This window comes from Nestor notabilis, unplaced genomic scaffold (assembly GCF_000696875.1).
Source record: "Nestor notabilis isolate BGI_N333 unplaced genomic scaffold, ASM69687v1 scaffold34363, whole genome shotgun sequence".
NCBI classification, from domain to species: domain Eukaryota; kingdom Metazoa; phylum Chordata; class Aves; order Psittaciformes; family Psittacidae; genus Nestor; species Nestor notabilis.
Genome location: NW_009921172.1, coordinates 1 through 18,987, shown reverse-complemented (window position 1 = coordinate 18,987; position 18,987 = coordinate 1). Strand labels below are relative to the sequence as shown.

The 18,987-nt window shown below is 42.7% G+C and overlaps 1 protein-coding gene and 2 non-coding genes across 3 annotated transcripts; 2 read left to right on the top strand and 1 right to left on the bottom strand.

Moving 5' to 3' along the window:
* Window positions 1-4,342: 4,342 nt before the first annotated feature.
* LOC104400992 (cysteine string protein-like) lies at window positions 4,343-15,380 on the bottom strand. Its single transcript, XM_010011030.1, has 5 exons — window positions 15,264-15,380; window positions 14,304-14,311; window positions 13,819-14,032; window positions 9,698-9,872; window positions 4,343-4,437 (listed from the first exon to the last, which is right to left on the bottom strand). Exons 1-5 carry the CDS (start codon window positions 15,378-15,380, stop codon window positions 4,343-4,345), a joined length of 609 nt encoding a protein of 202 aa, XP_010009332.1.
* Window positions 15,381-16,443: 1,063 nt separating this feature from the next.
* On the top strand, window positions 16,444-16,531 carry TRNAY-GUA. The gene is given in 2 exon segments: window positions 16,444-16,480; window positions 16,496-16,531. It is a non-coding gene; the product is annotated as a tRNA-Tyr (tRNA).
* Window positions 16,532-16,890: 359 nt separating this feature from the next.
* TRNAA-AGC lies at window positions 16,891-16,963 on the top strand. The gene has a single exon. It is a non-coding gene; the product is annotated as a tRNA-Ala (tRNA).
* The last annotated feature ends 2,024 nt before the right edge of the window (window positions 16,964-18,987 follow it).

Sequence of the window (18,987 nt, the reverse complement as noted above, 5' to 3'; positions counted from 1 at the left end):
ATAGCTCAGCTGGTAGAGCGGAGGACTGTAGAGGCGAGACTTTGCGGAAATCCTTAGGTCGCTGGTTCGATTCCGGCTCGAAGGAGACGGTGGACTTTTTTCTTTCCTTTCCCCCTAGCAGAGTGCTTTTGAGCAGCTTCTCTTTAAGCACTTGCACATACGGTTGCTTTTCTCTACGAGATCCATCTGCACTGCAAGCCGAGCCGCTTCGCTGTGACTCGCTGATACTGCTGCAGGAGCAGAGGACGTGGCACATGCTGTGTGACTGTCAACACCTCATTAATTTTTAATAGAAAACAAGACGCATCTTATTCTTACTCCAGTTTACCACAAAGCAAACTAGTGCAGGAGCATACCTGTTGAGATCCCCTCGTCTCATCTCAGTTAATTAGGATGTTGAAACTCTGAGGGTCTTTTTTCCAAATGTCCTCTCCCCAGAATGTCTAGACATGGTTTTTCCAGAGTAAGGAAGTATCTACACATCTGCATACTGCCACGATAGGAAAACATTTTAAAATCCAGCCAGGTGGTACTTAACACATCAACTGTCTCTGCTAGTAGGAAATTGAGTATCTTTACTGATGTATTTCTATTATGTGTAGGTGTTAGCTACCATGCAGGTGTCCCACATTATGGCCTTCCCAACCCTGGGATGGGTGACAATGATACGGAGGACTGAGTCTTCATGCATGAAACTCTGTACCCACTCACCTCTGTCAGAGTAAAAGGAGATGCTGGATGTGATGGTTTGGTTGACTTTAGTTTGTGGAGGGAAGGAAGGGGATTCCTGTCATCTGCTTTGTAACAGCACAATTAACTTTTTCTTTTTTTTGTCTGTAGAAAATGATAGCAGAGAAAAAGAAATCAGTAATTTTAATTGTGATCAGGTTTGCATGCTTCCTCTTTTTTATTAAATGATTTTATCCTGAAAAAGGCAGAAATATAATCCTTTTTTGCTGAAATCATACTCATACCTTGGGTATCTACTCTGAGGGAAGTTAAGGAATGAAATTAAATGACACAATTATGTTTGATGTTTTTTGGATTAAGCAGAGTTGGTTATCCCACAAACTTGTTCTGGGGAGAAAGGTGCACAAGCTACCTAAATAACTGGTTATGCTGAATGTAGGCCTAAATCTTCTATGATGCCTCTTCCATTTGGTATTTTGTGTGAATCTGGGTATGAGTTAATACCTAAACATGCAAAAGGACAGCTCTTTGAGAATACAAACAAAACGGTTGCCACTTGTCTGTTTCCCAAATGCCTGGGCTTCTGTGGTCACAGAGACTGGACACCATCCTAGCGAGAAATATTCCTGCCTCGTCGCAGGCCCAGATGACCTGGAACTGTGCTGGCTCTCGGACAGATGCAAAACCGCTGGGTGAGATGCTGCTCCCAGGGAAGTGCACAGGGCACCTGCTGCTGTCCTCAGCAGCATTGTGGTTTCACTCTCTGCCCTTAAGGGTCTTTCCCAACCTAAATGATTCTATGGTTCTGTGATTCATCACACCACTGTTTTGTTTTGGTTTAACGTAGACAAGCATTCTGCATTCTATAAAGGATTGGCAATGTGCAGCTATAGCTCTGGCTGCTTTGCATAGGTAGGTGCATCTGCTGCAATTCAAGACCTAGTTCTTCTCTGGGGAAACCCTGAGTTACTGCTTGCCACTTGGGGTGCAAAACCATAACTTTGGATACCTGTCTCAACAGCTTCTCTAGCTGTTACTGGAATGAAGTTGATAGTGTGGAAAAGTAAAGAGAGCGCTACAATTCATACATACAACCTTTATTACTCAGAGTGGTTGACAGCAAGGGTAGGTTTGAATATATAGTATGTTACATATAAATAAATGCAGTGAAGCAGAACAAAAATTTGAGGATCTGTACATTTTCAGAAGATTAATGGGCATGCAACTGAACTTTCCTCTGAAACAGGTAACATATACTATATGGTGTCTCTTCTGTACAGGTCCCCGTGTCTGTAAAAGGGCTTTGCAAACACACAGCAGCTTGTCCACCTTTGCATCACACAGCGGGATAGAGTCATAAACCTTTCCCAAGAAAAGTGTCTCATTTAGAAAGAGCAAATGAGAACCACATGACTTGTGGTCACACTCAGGCCTATGGAAATTAATTCCTTGATTTCAGTAAATTTTGGCTTTGGTCCAAAATGGGGCCCTGAGGGACATCAAAAGTGTTGTGTGTGAAAAGATCCCCCCATTGCTTTTGCTAATCTGGGATTTCCCTTTCGTTCCCTGGCTTTAGGCCTGCTCTGCAGCTGTTGTTGAAATCAAGGGTATAAATCTTCCATGGGAGCAGGAGGAGGATCTGGCCACCAAGCAGGAAGATGTGCAGCACATGCACATGTGTTCTGGGCTCACTTCCCCTCAGCAGCAGGTTGCTGTCACCAAGGCCGCTCCCCTGGGACAACTGGGATGGATGGGCACATTCCCGCAGCACGGCGGAGCAGGCAGGATGGCAGCCTGGGTTTATGTACATATGAGTGGCCTCCAAAATTGTTTGCAGCATGCAACTGAGGACAAAGAGGAGCCCATGGGGAGGAGGGAAGGGAGTGCCTGTGCACAGGCCCAGCCACGCCAGGACTTCCCCTCTTCTCTGGAGCAGAAAAATAGGGCTATTTCTGAGGGCAATGTATGTGTTAGCTGGCCCCAGTGCCTGCCCCTGGAGAACAGACATATAACCTGAACTGGAATTAATGGCTTTTAGAATGTCCATGTGTTATGGGAACTTTAAAGAAATGTTGAAAGTAGTATTTCTTGACTTTGGAGTTATAGCTGGGTCTATAAAACACACTTTTCCCATATATTTAGCTGCCATGGAATGACATTTGATGTGAAGGGTGAGAAGAAAGATAATAATGTTTCACAACTGCAGGATCCAGTTTCAACATTTTTCACTATCTATATATTCACTGGTCTATATAATTTAGTGGAATGTTGTGCCCCCCTTTGGACCACAGCACTTTGATTACAAGAGCAAAAATAACAAATGCACAGGACTGACAATGGTTGATGTAACATGATGATGAAGGAGAAATTCAGCTGTCTAAGGCTTGAACTACTATGTCCAAAAAGTGAAGAGCTAAGTTTAAGATCCAAGAGGTATTTCTTCAGCTCTTACAAATTAGGGGTCTGCTTTCTTCATGCTTGCTTCAGCTGTACCCACCAGCAATACACCTTATCCCTACTTCTTTATTTTAAATCACACCATGTGCTCTTAAAGCCCCTGTGCCTGGAGCAGAGGGGAGGACCTGGGCTGTGAGGTCAGTTGCTCCTCTGCTGCTTGCCTGCTCTGCCGAGTCCTTGCTGGTCCCACAGCCCCGGTTGCCAGCACTGGTGCGATGGCTCCCAGCCCAGTGCCAGCGGGGCAGTGGGGCCGGCAGCCAGGGGCATGGTGCAATAAGCACTCCAGCAGAAAGCTGCTGGCTGGGGACCAATTTCCAGCACACTGCAGCTGCAGCCAGAGAAGCCAGGGCTGCCTGACATGGGCAGCAGGCCTGACCGGGCAGGATCAGGGAAGCTTTGCTTTGTCACCAGCTACAGGGAGAAGAGAGAGGTACTGGGGAAGCCCAGGGCAGCCTCCCTCTCCACAAGGTGTTTGCCCACTGCCTCCTGGGTTTGCAGGGGAAGGCACAGAGCCTTTGTGTGCTTCTGGTGCTGGATGAGGCTCCATGATTTGGAGTGACCCATGTTGTAACCATCATCAGAATGACCTCCAAGCAATTTGTCCTGGCTCGAGTTTATAATCGCCAAGGCTGGGCCCAGGCAAGCTCCTAGCTGCTTTCCAAAGAGCATTTCCTCTCCTGGAAGGACAGCCCCATCTGCCTTGTCACCAACTTTGCCTCTGAGCTCTGCTAAAGAGCATTTTCAGGGCTTTCTCACAGGAATGCTTCACATCCAGCAAAACTGCTGCATGTGAGGAGTGTTCCCAGGGCAGGCAGAAATGGAGCTGGTGTGTCCAGAAAGTGACTTGGGATTGTGTCCGGGAGGTGAACCCACAGCTGAGGGCCTGGAGAAGAGCAACTATACCAATGGGTGTATTGCTAGAGGGAAAGACCATGCTTGAGCTTTGCTTGAGCAGTTTGAAGCCATGTGAGGCCGCAACATGCCAGTGTGTAGAGCTCTGTAGCTGCCATAAGCATCTCCTTGCAGAGTGCAGTTATCAACCTATTGGAAATGGCCTAGAGGGAGATTCTGCATTGATAGGAAATTCTCTCAGGTTACTCTTGATTAGCTTAAAGACAACTACAAATACAGGCTGCAGAGCTTATCAGTGTGTTTGTTCTCAGCCGGAAGCACCAACAGGTTGTGTTTGCTGGCTCTAGGAGTCTGTGCGATAGCTCCGACGGCTGTCCCCTATTAGCTGTGTCTTCTCGGTCGCATTAGTTGGCTGAAGCATGATAGGAGTTTCTCCATCTAAATTGGGGAGAACAACAAAAAATACTTTAGTGGCTACCAATGTCAGACTTCTTGTTAGTACCACAACATTTCATCTGCTGTTCTGGCTACAGCTTAAGCTTGGCTTCACAGACAGCTGTGTGTGTACTGAAGAGGTGGCAATGCCCGCACCAAGCCTACAGATGTTCTTACTCCTTGTCCGCATGTAATGCCAGATTTCTGGGTGCTGTTTTTAAACTGGGCATTAGCCATACCTGGTGCTTTGCAGATATTGCAGGATAAGGGTTCCTGCAAGTTCCAATTGCAAGTGCTTGTTCCTGCAAATGTCTGAATATAATGAGCGCTGCTGTGAGTCAGCAAGCACTAACCTTGATGGTGTTTGTGAGAATGGGCCAGAAATTACTCTTGAAGAAGGCAAAGTTAACAGCAAGGAAAGAAGAGAGGCAAAAGGAAAAAAAAATGTGTGAGAGTAATATACTTGAGAGGGAAGAAATCGCATAGATCCTGAAAGCCAGCTAGTTAATTAGAAATGTTAAATTGCATTTTGAGGTCTTATGTAGTATACATACAATATGATTTTGAGAATTACTGTTTTAATGAATTTGGAACTGCCAAAACCTCATATTGTCCTCTACTGATAATTATCACACTATATTATCACTCTACTATCACTCTATGTTATCACTCTATTGACTCATACTGATTTGTACTTTCTCATTCCATTCAGTTATGCAGTTTGGTTTCCCAATATAAACACGTAAAAAGTGTCTTTGTTGTAGAGTGGAGGAAAGTGAAGTCCTTACAGAGTTTGCTGATGGCTGTTGTGTTCCCTCTGAAAATGAAGATGGTTTGGCTGCCCTTCTCCTGGGCCTCTTTCCAACACACCATTTTTTGGGGGGAAGGAGGAGACTCAAGACTCAGAGACTGACTTTTAAAGGTTCATCCATCTCAGTGGAGTGTTCTCATATGAAAAATTTTGGACTTTTTGTATCTTGTATAGAGCCTTATAGAAGGCTCTATATCACAGCCTTCACGGTAATTGAATACAAATGATGACCTTTTTTGCCAAATGACCGAATGTTCAGAAAAAACCCTCATCTGACGTTTCCTACTGTTTACATGACGGTTGATGGGATGAATCATGGGCAAAAGATGCAATGTACAGAAGTAACTTAACCCAGAGCAGGAATCCAATTGCATGCCATACGGCTTCTCCTCAGTGGGGGTAGAACACCTTTGACTGTGTCAAGGTGAAAGGCAAGAATGATTAAATGCCAAGCAGCTTCTCTGTATGGGCAATTCCACATTTAGACACAAGGTCAAAAGCAGACATGTTTCATAACTTCTAAAAGTATATGAGTAATTAAAGCTTAGATCTCAGATCGGGCTCAGATCAGTGTGGCAGTTCCAATCCATTTTTAAGTTGCTGTGTATTTTCTAGATTTCTGAGCAGCACTCCCTCCCACCCTCTGCTGCCTCAGAGTTGTTCATTTTCTGGAAGATCACTGATGGAGGGCAGAGACTAGCAGTTCATTTTGCTGTGATACCCAGATGTGCAACAAGAGGACAGGAATCACTGCGAATCTGTCGCATGGCTTCCAGCTGATCTGCAGATAGTTCTGAGTCAACACCTTCACCAAGCTTCTTGCTGCCCCCACCCTTCTAAGATTTATAATGGGTTTTATCAGAACAGGGCCCCATCGTATAACAAACTGTACAAATATAGTCTGCTAATGGGAGAGCTGCAGAATGGAGGTGCAGCAGAATTCACAGTTTAAACTGCTTAAACCACGACAACTGATTTCTATAGATAGCTCTTGCTTGCTGTTCGCCTACATTGATATCATATGGAGTGTGGAGGAGACAATGAAGTGCTAAAAACTTATTGCTTCTGAGTTGAGAAAGTATTTTGTTACTCAGGTTCCTTTTTTATGTTTTTTTTCTTTTCTCTCCCAGATTTCATTTTCCATAAAATGAAAGTCAGTTTAGAAAAGCCTTGCTTTGTTCTTACAATGATAACCAAACTGAGAGAGAACAAACCTGCCAAACTGCTTTGAGTGCATCATTATAGCCTGAAGTACCCTGAAGTATCAAGGCAATCCAAATTCCAACAGCACCTCCCCTGGGACCATGGAAATCAACAAAAAGTTTGCCACTGACTTCAGTGGAAGCAAAATCTGGCAACCTGCCTCGTGCGTGTGAATGAAAGTGATGAACCCTTGCACACTCCTGCGCTGCAGATGAGCAAGTGATATTTCCCTCTGCCAGTGTATTTTCACAGGTCACCCGTAACATCATGGCACGACACCACAGTTTGCCCTACTTTACACTTTTTTAATGTCATGTTTGATCTGAAACCCTAAAAAAATGCCATTTTTAAAATGTAGTAATACAAATATAACATTTATTTTTTTGGTCTTCCATTGTACATTAGGCCACAGTCCTCTCTAGTACAAATCAGTAGTCCTTTAGTTCTGATGGTCTTGCTACCCATGGAAGTATATGCTGTAAAGTGAATCTCTCATGGGAGGTATTCAACTAGCTGGGCACTGGAACTAGTCACATATATTTGAATAAAGCTTTCTTCTAGAGGAATATGCCATTTTAAGAGTACTGAAGCCTTTGACATGATTGTGTTGATTTCAGTGACAACACACTTTGCTTTTACATTTTAGGAAAAAGATCGCTGAATGTTTGGCCTCACATCTCTTTTTTTTTATTCCCCACTAATAATTATGTTTTATGGTATGTTAATTTGAGGAATGAAATCAACTGTGTAACACCTTGATTTTATTAAAGAGAAATGTGAGGAACTGAAAATTATTACTGTTGTGCCACTTCAAAAGATGAAGACTAAATCTCGGCTCCCACAACACACATAGAGCCTCTTTTGTGCAGTACAGCCAGCTCCAAGCAGCAATCACTGAGCACAGTAACAACTGCTGGAGACTCTCTCTCAGAGGTTTTTAGCATCAGGAATGGTGATGTGCTATCAAATGTTGCATTCCTCAGAAAAGCAATGACTAACTACAAAATATATGGATAAATTAAAATACGGCCTTAGCCTTAGAATTTATGCTTTGACCTTAGCAGAAAAGCTCTGGCTAGCAATAGTATAGATACTGGGGACAGCAGGAAGCAAAGAAATTAATTACTATCTAGAATGCCCAGTCTGTGGGCAGAGGGCATGCAAAGAATTTGGATCCTAATAGGATTTCCTCCTCCAAAATGAAATCTGCTGCAGGAGTGATTACATTTTGTTTCTGAATTACCTAAAATTTGGAGGGGAGCTAGTGGCAAAGTGTATTTTCAGCTGGTTATCATTGATTTTTCTAAATACAGTGCCTATTTCCTTTCAGCTGCTCACATTACCCTCTGTCGTGACATCTTAACTTTTCTTCCTGATATGTGCTCTCTTTAAATCTAATTTTAAAATATAGAGAATTCTACTCTATTGAAGCAAGCTGGTTTTGATTGGTAGGAAAATGTAGCAAGACTGAAGAGAAGGATAGGAAAGATACAAATATCTAGTTTTCTTCAGGACCTACCTCTATACTTCATATTGTCTTCAAAATACTTAAAACATATAATACATGTGATTCCACATTCTGTTAATTTTTCAGATGGGGATTTTGCTAAACATTTGAAATGATTTTAAAAAAAATTGATATCTCAGTGAGACTTGATGGGAGCAAAGGGATGGGAAGTTGGCATAAAATTACTGAGTACCAAGAAATGCCACTGGGGAGCTTTGTTATAATACATGTGATTCCACATTCTGTTAATTTTTCAGATGGGGATTTTGCTAAACATTTGAAATGATTTTAAAAAAAATTGATATCTCAGTGAGACTTGATGGGAGCAAAGGGATGGGAAGTTGGCATAAAATTACCAAGAAATGCCACTGGGGAGCTTTGTGATGGATTTTTGGGGGAGAGCAAAATACCTGCCAATTTAAAATTAAAAAAAAAAAATTTAAAAAATATTGCACTTCAAATTTCCATCTTCATATTTCAAGCTTGGCTCTGGTGTCATAGACCATAAATATCAAGACTCATTTTAGATTTGCACTTTGCAGGTGCCTGGTGTCACAGAGTATATTACATCTATTTCAAGCAGTGCATTGTGGTTATAAAGTTTTCACTAGTAGTTTCTGTTGCCTTTGCAGAGACTGATCAAGTATGATCAGTTTTTAAGCTGACTGTATTTACCTTGATATGCCTCTAGGCAAAACTCATTTAAAAATATCACCACACGTTGGCATACCAGTTATATAAATAGCATTTGTTCCAACTACTACAAGTGTTTTGTTGCATATTTATGGAAGGGTAAATTTGTGTGAAAAGTTGGGGGGGGGAAAAATCTTCTCTGCTAAGGGAACACGACTTTCGCAATCTGGCAGTGCTAATTTAAGCATAGTAAACGTAAGAATGTAACAGCGTAAAACCTTCCACAACAATGGAAGAGAAAAAGAGTGATCTGACTCCTTAGGTCCTTCCTCATAAAAAAGCATAATCCTAATCACAGTTTACATGAATTTGCAACTGAAAAGTGCCCTAAGTCTTCCCTGGCTGAAGCAAGGGACATTGCATCTCTCATCCTGACCTGCAAATGTCCAAATCTATCCAGTCTGAGATGTTTCTGCTTCCCTTGAAGATGAAGGCAAACCTCTGCCCCACTTCAGCAGATTAGGACAGGGTTCTTCATTTAAAATATGTAACCCACACTAGTGCCAAACCAGGAAATTACTACCATCATGCTTTGGTATGGCCAAAACCTGAATGTGCAGACAGGGGATGCAGCAAAGCTCAGAAAAGAGTCACCTTGCTGTGAAGGATGTCCCATTACCCCGGCCCGTGTTCCTGGCCAGGCACTCGTGCTCCCTTCTTTGAACCAGCCCTAGCACTCGGCCTGCCCCACTGTGAAGCACGGAGGGTGTTAAATGGGCAGGGAACTGCACACGTTTTTGAGAGGATTAGTTTTCACCTGGATCATATCCCAGATCTGGCTCCTGGTAAGGCAGCGTAATCACTACTGTGAGCCGTGAGACTTCTAATGATACAGGAGATATTTTTTAGTGCCATAAGTTTAGTTTTTCATTAAAACTAAAAACACAACTTGGGAAGTTCATCAGGTCACGGTGGTAGCTAGAGTGAATTGGCACATGTCCACTGATGTCTGGAACCAGCCTCAGCATTGTGAGCAGAACATCTGGCCTACAGGCTTTAAAGATTGTTTTGAACAGCTTTGCCACACAGTATGCCCCTATAATACACACCTCTTTCCATGTCGTTCTTAATTTGCTCTTCCAAATCTTCTGGAGATACACAAAACTCCTGCTCTTCCCCTTCGGGTGCTTTAGGTTTACACTTTCCACAGCAGCAGTTGAAGCAGCAGCAGAGGCAGCAGCAGAGGTAGCAGCCCGTCAGCAGACCACAGACTGCAAACAGGCCCTGGGTTAAACACAGCAGGAGGAAAACCCTGTGAGCAATGACCTTCCTCAACCTCTCGGCAGCCTGCTGAAGGCAGATTGTCAGAGGAACTCGTGTTCCCAAGTGCTTGGCACTCAGAGGAGTCCAGCCGCTGGCCAAGTGCCTGAACAAGGGCGAGATCTTCCAAAGGCCTTCTCACCCATGAGCTCCTATTTCCACTCAAGACCACATCCACAAAGAAGACACCAACCAACAGGCCCCCACATGCTCAGCTTTTGGAAGTCTGTCTTCAGGAGCTGGTCCTCAGAAAAAGCTTCCAGGCAGTATGCAAAACCCCACCCACCTCAAAATGACTCATTTCCATCTTAAAAATGACTCATTTGCCCAAGATCGTTTTTGCAAACACTTATTTACTGGCAGGTTCTTGTCAATAACAAAGCTAAGAGAAAAAGAATTAAAGACCCAGATGCATCCCACATAACTTTAGGCACTGGAATAAGGCATCCAAATTAGGACTGTAGCCCCCATGAGCTCCCGAGTCAATGGGAAGTTGAAAGTCCTTCCAGAGGGTGATTCAGCCTCAGGAGAATTTGAATTGCCCATTGCAGGTGTCTCACTCTCCCCATTAGCCTGTGCAAAAGCACACAGGCGACATCTCCTAAATTAGACTCCTTGGTCCGTGTTTCTTGATCTGGGTACTCAGGCGTCAAGAAGTTCCCACCTGCATCGCCCTCTGCCCACTCCTGTCCCTTTGACACAAAGCACAGAGGCTTCATCAGAGCCAGCACAACTGCCTAGGGTTGAGACCAGAGATCTTAGCCAGATTAAACAGCCAGAAATCTTTAATTTACAGAGCTTTTCTTCCTCCAGACCATGTCACTGCTCGGGTACATAGCATAGCTCCGCAGCTGTGGCATTGAGGGCTGTGTGCTGTGTCGCAGCAATCGGATGGGGGACCTGCAGAAGGGGAGCCCTTAGGGTAACACTGCCACCCCATGCTGCTGACTCAAGTTGTTTGTGACAAGGAGAAACCTCCACATCTCTCTATGGACATAGTAGCATAAGATCAAAAGAAAGACAGTGACATTTCTAAAAAACAAATCAAAGCTGATATGTGGAATGTGTACGTAAAGCAAGCACAGATTTGTGGCCACCAGGTATAAGTAGGTTGGAGGTATAGCCAGGCTTTAGCATTATAGTTACACGGTCTGCACTTTACTATTTATTTGTTATATACATAAGAAAACATGCTGCTGAGGAAGAAAGCAAACACAAATGCCAGGATATTGTCAAACTTTGTCAAATGAAATTTGACAATAACATTCAGTTTGACAATGTTAGTGGGGGCTGACTGGAGCATCTCTGAATGTAGTAAGAATATTTACATGCCTAATATTAATATAGACATGTATCAAGAGTGAGCTAGGTGCTAATAAATAAAGTGAAGGACTCTGACTTTCTGTTTTAAAATGTTTCTCTTCCAATGGACACCCAAACCTATTCTAAATATTGTAACCCCTAAAATAAGTTATCTGACTGTATAATTTATGTCATAATGGAAAATAAATAACCACAATGGATAGTATGAAAAAAGACAGAATAAAAGTGTATAGAGGAAAAAGTCCTTACATTTATTCATGGCACCTTACATGTTTCAAGATTTCTTGTGCTTATATTATCATAGTTAGTAAATGTTTACTGATTTGATCAATAAACTGCTTTCATGGTAAAGGGAGAATTGCTTTTTGCTAAAACAACCAACCATCCCCTATGCCTGCCAGTGGAGAAGGAGTTGAAGTTACTATTACCTTTGTCAGTATGTTCCCAGTTTAATATGCCTGCTAAGGAGTCTGGCAGTCCAAAAAAAAGTAATTTTCACTTTGCATTTCTCCTTTCATTTGAGTTTTCTTACTTCTAATGATACACCTCCTCACAATTGTCAGATTTTCTCCTTATGAGTGTGCTAGGGAAGAGGATTTACTAGGAATTCTCGTAGTTGAAGAGGAAGATAATGAGCGAAAGCTGTAGTTCCTTCTGCCTTCTATCAGAACGGAGAAAATTAGGGTTCCAGAGGTCATTTTCAGATAATGTCTCAGACTCAAATACTATTGTGATAGTCACTAGAAAAATATGAAAATGGCCTAGCATTTGTGCATGAGTTAAAAGGAGATGAGGAATAATGAGCTCAGCTCGCAAAAAAACCCCACTTGGTGTCCTGTTCATGCTTTGAAGGTGGCAAGATTTTGGGTTGGGGGAGGGATAGAGAGTCTATCTGTGACAATCCTCAAATAAGTCTATAGGAATATTTTGGATTATTTGTACAGAATTCTTAAAAAACAGGACACAGTGATAACTTCTGCTGGGATATTCAGGATATCTCACCTCACCTTTGGAATACAGGTACCTTGAAACAGTCCACACATTCCTCTTTTAACTATTAGGGACTTACTAGCTGCTTTCTGTACTATCCACTGCTCTCCTTAGGAGTCAAAGCCACAGCAGTTATTTCTGTTCCTGATTTTCTAACCACAGAGGATTTTATACTCCATAAAGTCTCCGTTAAAGATCAGTAAGAAGAGGAAATACAAGCTAAAAATCAGCAAACTGTGATTTATCCTGTTTTGAAAAACCTTGTTTACCAGGACTGTTAAAGGAGTCAATACTGTTGCTCTCTCAGCTCTAAAGCAATGCTTCCTGGCACCTGAACTGAGACAAAGAGGCCGAAGTAGAGGGTGGGCAGCAAAGAAAAGAGGGAATGATCCAGCAGGAGAAGACAGTAACTGTGGTGGGGAGTCCAGCTTGCAGCAGGAGTCAGCTACAGCAGCTGCAAGCAGGCAGCCTCCAGCCTGCTTCTGAGGGTGCAACTGTGCCTTTGCAAGTGTAATTTAAACACCACCATTTCATTATTTAATTTCATTCACTGTTCTGCATTTGAGCAGCTGCCATCTCATCCTGATTCAGCAGACAAATTGGGGCTTCTCAGACCCACAAAGTGACCAAGTGACTTCTCAGTTTCAAAGGGGGCTGCAGGGCAGTAAAGCACTGTCTTGGTCTGTGCTGAGCACAGGAATCCATGTTCCATGGTTCTCAGATCAAAGCTGTGCGTACTTCACACAGAACAGATCATTTTCCTATGTACTCCATCAGGGTCTTGCTTTCCTGTGCTTCTGTTGGTGTAAAGAGGTAGGGACAGCACAGATTTTGCACATTTGCAATTCTGTTGGTTTGTTACATTTCTGTATCATTTCAGTATTTGCAGAAACACTTGATTTTGACATATGCAAACATCAGAAGACACCAGCGATATAAGAAAGCACATTAACACAACTCCTTTATGATGAGAACAGCCCATGATGAGCTTTTCCTTGAGCAATATGCCAGTTTTTTATGTATCATTCTCTTCCTTTCCTACTCTCTTCCTCCACTCCACCTTTTCTTCTACTTCCTTTCTCTCACCCCCTCATCAGGGCACATATGACAGCATAATCACAGTGTTATGTATTATTATTGCTTACTTACGCTATGTGCTATATATAGCAAAGAACACAGCTAAATTTGTGCTGTAATAACTTATTAACTGGTTGTCACATAAGTGGGACTTCCCGTTTTTGAACAATGAGTCATTTTTATTTAGTCATTACTGAAAAGAAACTCAAAATTAACCTGGAGCACTAGATTCAAATCTAATTGATGTCTGAAAGTGTTACAAAACATGCACCCTATTTAACTATTTACCAAGTTAAAAAGAAAACATTCAATATTAGATCTATTCTGAGCTTATGTTACATTCTGCCACTGTTGATTTTTCAGATAATGTAATTGTTTAATTAAGCTTTTAGTAATGGTTTAGAATCATATCCTACTATTTGTAAACTTGTAGAGAGATCTTTTTTCAGGGGGTTCCTTGTGTATGGAATTGTCTGTGTGCATCGTAACATTTGATTTCCAACAGAAAATAACAGCTTACCTTTGCCCACCAGCTTGAGAGCATGAAGTAGGTGTTAACATTTTCCTCACCAAACTGTTCTGCCACATAGAGCCCTAATGATCCATACTTGTCATATATGTTTCGCTTGGACAGATCAGTCAGTGTTGCGTGAGCATTGTTGATCTCTTTAAATTTTTCTGCAGCCTCTGGATTGTCCGGGTTCTTGTCAGGGTGATATTTCAGAGCCAGTTTTCTTAAACAGAAAAAACAAAAGGAAAATAAGTCATCTGTATGTCTGACATTTGGACACTTAGACATACGGACACTTAGACATACAGACACTTAGAAAACACTACAAAATATATTTTCATAGAGATATAATCATTCTGAACAGTGTGTTCAGCCTTCTTTTTCCCAGCTCCGATGTACTCAGTGGAAGAAAAATGACACAAAATGACTGAACATGAACATCTTGGTGAAAGAGTATTACTATTACAATAAGCATGAACTTTTTGCATGGATACCTAGTCAGCTACCGTGTTAAAGGAGACAGTGAAAATTCTGAAAGCACAGATTGTAGCATGATTATATATCACAGGCTTATGATTGCCAACTGATTTACATCATTTAGCAGGTTTCAACAAACATAAAGGCTTTTTGAAGGTTGTTTAAAAACAGGATGATTACACTGCTTATCCCATCAACACTGTCTTCTTTATAACAAATTCTGTATTTGATTGCTTGTCAATAGTAGCTGTATTAAAAATTTGTGAACAGTATCTGTGTTTGCAGAAGCCCAAACGGTGGTGGGAAACACAAGTATGAGCTGCAATAGAAAGAAAGCATCTTTCTGAAGCGCAAGTGGGAAAGCACAGTGAGTTAGCCGCAGGTTCAAGTGCTTTTCTCTGGGCCTAGTTCCCCACTGTTGCACCTCTGAGACAGTCCTTAAATCAGTGGAAGCTGATCATCAACAGTTTTGGGCTGTTTATGCTGGTGGGAAGCCTTTGTTAGGACAGGGCTCAGTACCACATTTGCCACCTGACTGTACTCAGTGCTATGGCATCCAAGGATAAGTACAGCTTGAAAGGAACAGTGTGGGACTGTTAGCTCTGACAAACAGCGTTAGGGAAGAAAAGCTTAGAGAAGACAGGGTTTGCTTCCAACCACGTTGAAACATTGGCAGTGCGAGCTCACATGTACTTGCAAAACAAGCATAGACAGAAGTGTGTCTCTTCAGAAGTTACCACTCCCTTTCGAGAATTGGCAAGAAGATTTTTCCAAGACATGCATTTAATGGCTAGTGCTGACCTCTAGTGGCACGAAAAGTGATTTAGTAGTGTTTTAAATACTGTGATTCTCACCTTAGTCAAGCTATGTTGCATTTTGTAACTATTCGTTCTGACTGTTTCAGGATCCAGCCAGGACCATTATGCCCCAAAATATTATTTGTGGTGCAAAGGCAGTGTTTCTGCTCTTCCCCTAACAAATTTATCCTCAGAGTGGAGTCCTGCTTGACTTTCCACCAAAGTCCCAGTACAGGTTATTCCCCCAGGGAAATGTAACTGCTTTGCTCCTGATGATGGTTCCTGCCTTGGACACATTCTGCCACTATCAAGACTGATATGAGCCTGGGAACCACCTCTGCCAACAGTCTGTTCAGTTCTGTATACTGAACTCCAGTCATCTTCTCATAGATCATGCAGAACCCCTTAAATATATCTCCAATAACATTCATTGGGGCTTCAAGTTCAGTCATACTCACTATACTGTGCATGTGGTACCTTAAACATATATTTTCATATATAACATGTGGTACCTTAAACATAATAAAAGATGGAATAGGAGAACTGGAAAAACAAGCTAAGTCTTGCATGACTAATGACATTACACGCCATCCAAGTATTTAAGTAGCTTGTGCAGTCTATCCCTTTTCTTAGCTGAAAACAAACCCCAGTAGTTAGAATTTAAAAAAGCAAAAAATAGAAGAGATATTACTTTCAAAACCTATGTGTGGTCGCAGGCATGGGACAATCAGTCTCCAGCCATTCGTTCTTTTCCCACATACCAAAAGACATCTTCCACCCTCTCCATATCCCCCAAAATCTCATCAAAAATTTGAACAAAATGAAGTTTCCAAAAGGTGAAAAACATCAGTGGCACACTCACTTTACTTAGTATTATTTCAGAATGCTAACAGAATTACTTTCAACATAGTACAGTTAACAAAAGATACGTTCTTATTTTGATTTTGGAAAACTGTCCTCACTAAAAAAAGCACATTAACGTAACAACTTCCCACAGACCAAGATGACATATACTAGTTGGAGATGATTTAGCACTGGGAAAGAGATCTATATGCTGGTAGAGCAATTCATATGAGTGAGAAAAAAGACTCTGTTAGGTTCAACCCAAGAAACAATAAAAGTAAGGACAAGAACTATGTGACTTAACATGAAGTATTAGCTATATAGAAGCTTCTCTATGGGTCCCTAGGAAAGCGATATTCCTAGTTATGTGATAATCGTGGTTCAGTATGAGTAGGGAAAAAGGAAGAAGCCAAAAAATGGAGAGTGAACACATTTGAAACTGGGAAAGTATCTTGCACAGGGAGAGATATGGTTGTGGTATGGAGTATGAAAGTATGTCAAACAAAGCCCCATGATTCCTTCGATAGCTCAGCTGGTAGAGCGGAGGACTGTAGGCTCCTTGCACGGCCATCCTTAGGTCGCTGGTTCAACTCCGGCTCGAAGGAGTGCCCTTTTGGCTCTGGAACACACCCTGCGCCACCTCTGCCTTTTGGCCCTGCCCGGCTGGCTCCCCTTCACGGCCCGCACAGCCTTCAGCTCTTGTCCTTGCTGGGAAGACGAACCAGCCAAGGCCGTTCTGGTGAACCCTGGGCAGGGGATGCCGGTACCTGAGCACCACCAGCTCTTGTCAGGGCTCACCACCAGCAGGAAAGGGATTCAGCGGCTGGGGCCGGTGTGGCCGGGCGAGGGGCGGCTGGGACGGTGGTGCCAGGTCGATGGGAGACCCAGGCTTTGGTTGCCGCAGAGGCAGGGTCAGGGCTGTGTGCCTGCGAGGGGAGGGGACCTCCGGGCAAGGCCATGTGCTGGGGAATTAGCTCAAGTGGTAGAGCGCTCGCTTAGCATGTGAGAGGCAGCGGGATCGATGCCCGCATTCTCCAGAGCTTTTCATTCCCGTTGCGTGGGCACCAGGCCCTTTGCTGGGGAGTCTATCCCCTTTGGGGGCTCTGCGGAGATGCAGATGTGCCCAGGCATTACAGAGTAGTATGACATCCAGGGCTGTGTCATGCAGTACAGGCAGCTTTATAGGATTTTATTTTCTCCCTCTCTGCTTGACAGTCATCAAATATCATCTCTGTGCCCAGATTTGGGTTCCCCTGTGGAGGAAAAACATGAATGAAATGGAGAAACCCCAGTGCAGGACCACCATGGAATGAAGGGATTTCTCTTTGCAGATTGCCTCAGGACACCGGGCATCTTCAACATGGAAAAAGAAGGGTTTGGACATTCAAAACCCTCATGGACGCTCTCCTGTGCAACTTGCTATAGGTAGACCTGCTTGGCAGGAGGGTTGGACTACATGGTTTCCAGAGGTTCCTTCCAACCCTAAGAATTCTTTGATCCTCCAGAGCTTTTCATTCCCCTTGCCTGGTCACAGGTACCTACGATAGGTGTTCATGGAAAATTACAGCATCCGGGGCTGCACCAAGAGTGGCATGGGCTCTTGATCCAGGGATAGTATTTTCTGTCTTTGCTCGGCATGATTGATGGCATCTGGAATAATGTGTCTGTCCTGGCTTCATCAGGTAAAGAGTTAATTTTCTTTCTCATAGTTGGTATAGTGTTGTGTTTTGGATTTAGAAGGAGAATAACATTGATAACAGATTAATGTTTTAGTTGTTGCTAAGCAGTTTTACAATAAGTCAAGGACTTTTCTGTTCCTCACACCACTCCACTAATGAATAGGCTGAAGGTTAGAAGAAAGTGGTAGGAGACACAGTCATTAGACCTAAGCCAAACTGCCCAAAAGGGTATTCCATACCATATGATGCCATGTTCAGTATATATACTAGCGGGGGAAGCTGGCTGGGGGTTGCTGCTTGTGAACTAGCTGGGCATCAGTCCACTGGTCGTGAGCAATTGCATCGTGCATCACTTGTATACTCTATCATTATTGTTGTTGTTATTATTATCCCTTACTTTTCTGTCCTATTAAAATGATTTATCTCAACCACAATTTTTTTTGTCAATTCCTTCCCCCATCTCACTAGCAGGGGGAGTGAGCAAATGGTGTATGGCATTTAACTGCTTCTCGGGTTAAACCACAACAGTCTTTTGCGGTACCCAATATGGGGCTCGAGGGTTTGAGATAATAACAGATCTGACCAGAGCATCTTAAAACATGTTTTTTTATAAGCATTCATGATATTACTTTAATAGTCGCTGGTGGCAATGTTGAGTTATTTGCTCTCAGAGTTGTATTTCATGTTTGCAGAGTTCCATTATTTATCAGCTTACTTGCTGTGTATGTTCCTCCCTGTGCTGTGTATGTTCACCTCCTAGGGCTGGGTTAAGTTTATAATTTTGCTGTACTATGTAATACTGGTTTATGATAAGATTAAACTCCTGGTCGTGAGACTAATCTGGTATTTGTACAGAGCATTACCGTCATCACCGTACTTTGGGAGCCATCTACTGGAAACGATTAATAATTACATCTTTTACCTTTTTTCCTCCAGGGCCAAACTAAAGAGGAGATACCTTCCTCCATCTTCCCTTTCACCGCTAGGCTAGTCACAATAGCTCTTGAGAACTTTGAATATCCTCGGATGTTCAAACCAACATATTCCTATTGCAGCCTCCTGAATGTGTTTTAGGTCTTGTTTAAGGCTAAAATCAAATATTAAGAATACAACCCAAAGATCTGGCCTGAGGCTGGGTAGTTGAATGTCAAGGTGTGTTGGATAGCATGGGCAAGTACCTAGGACAGAGGTCAACTACAATATTTTGGAATTTCACTCCTGAACAAGTGCAGAATACTGAAAAACTAGTAAAATATTTGTAAAAAGTATGCTGCCACCCTTGCAATTCCAGACATTAGGAGACACAGCTGGAAAAGCTGAGGCTAAACACATGAGCTATGAAATCCACAAAATTCCTTCGATAGCTCAGCTGGTAGAGCGGA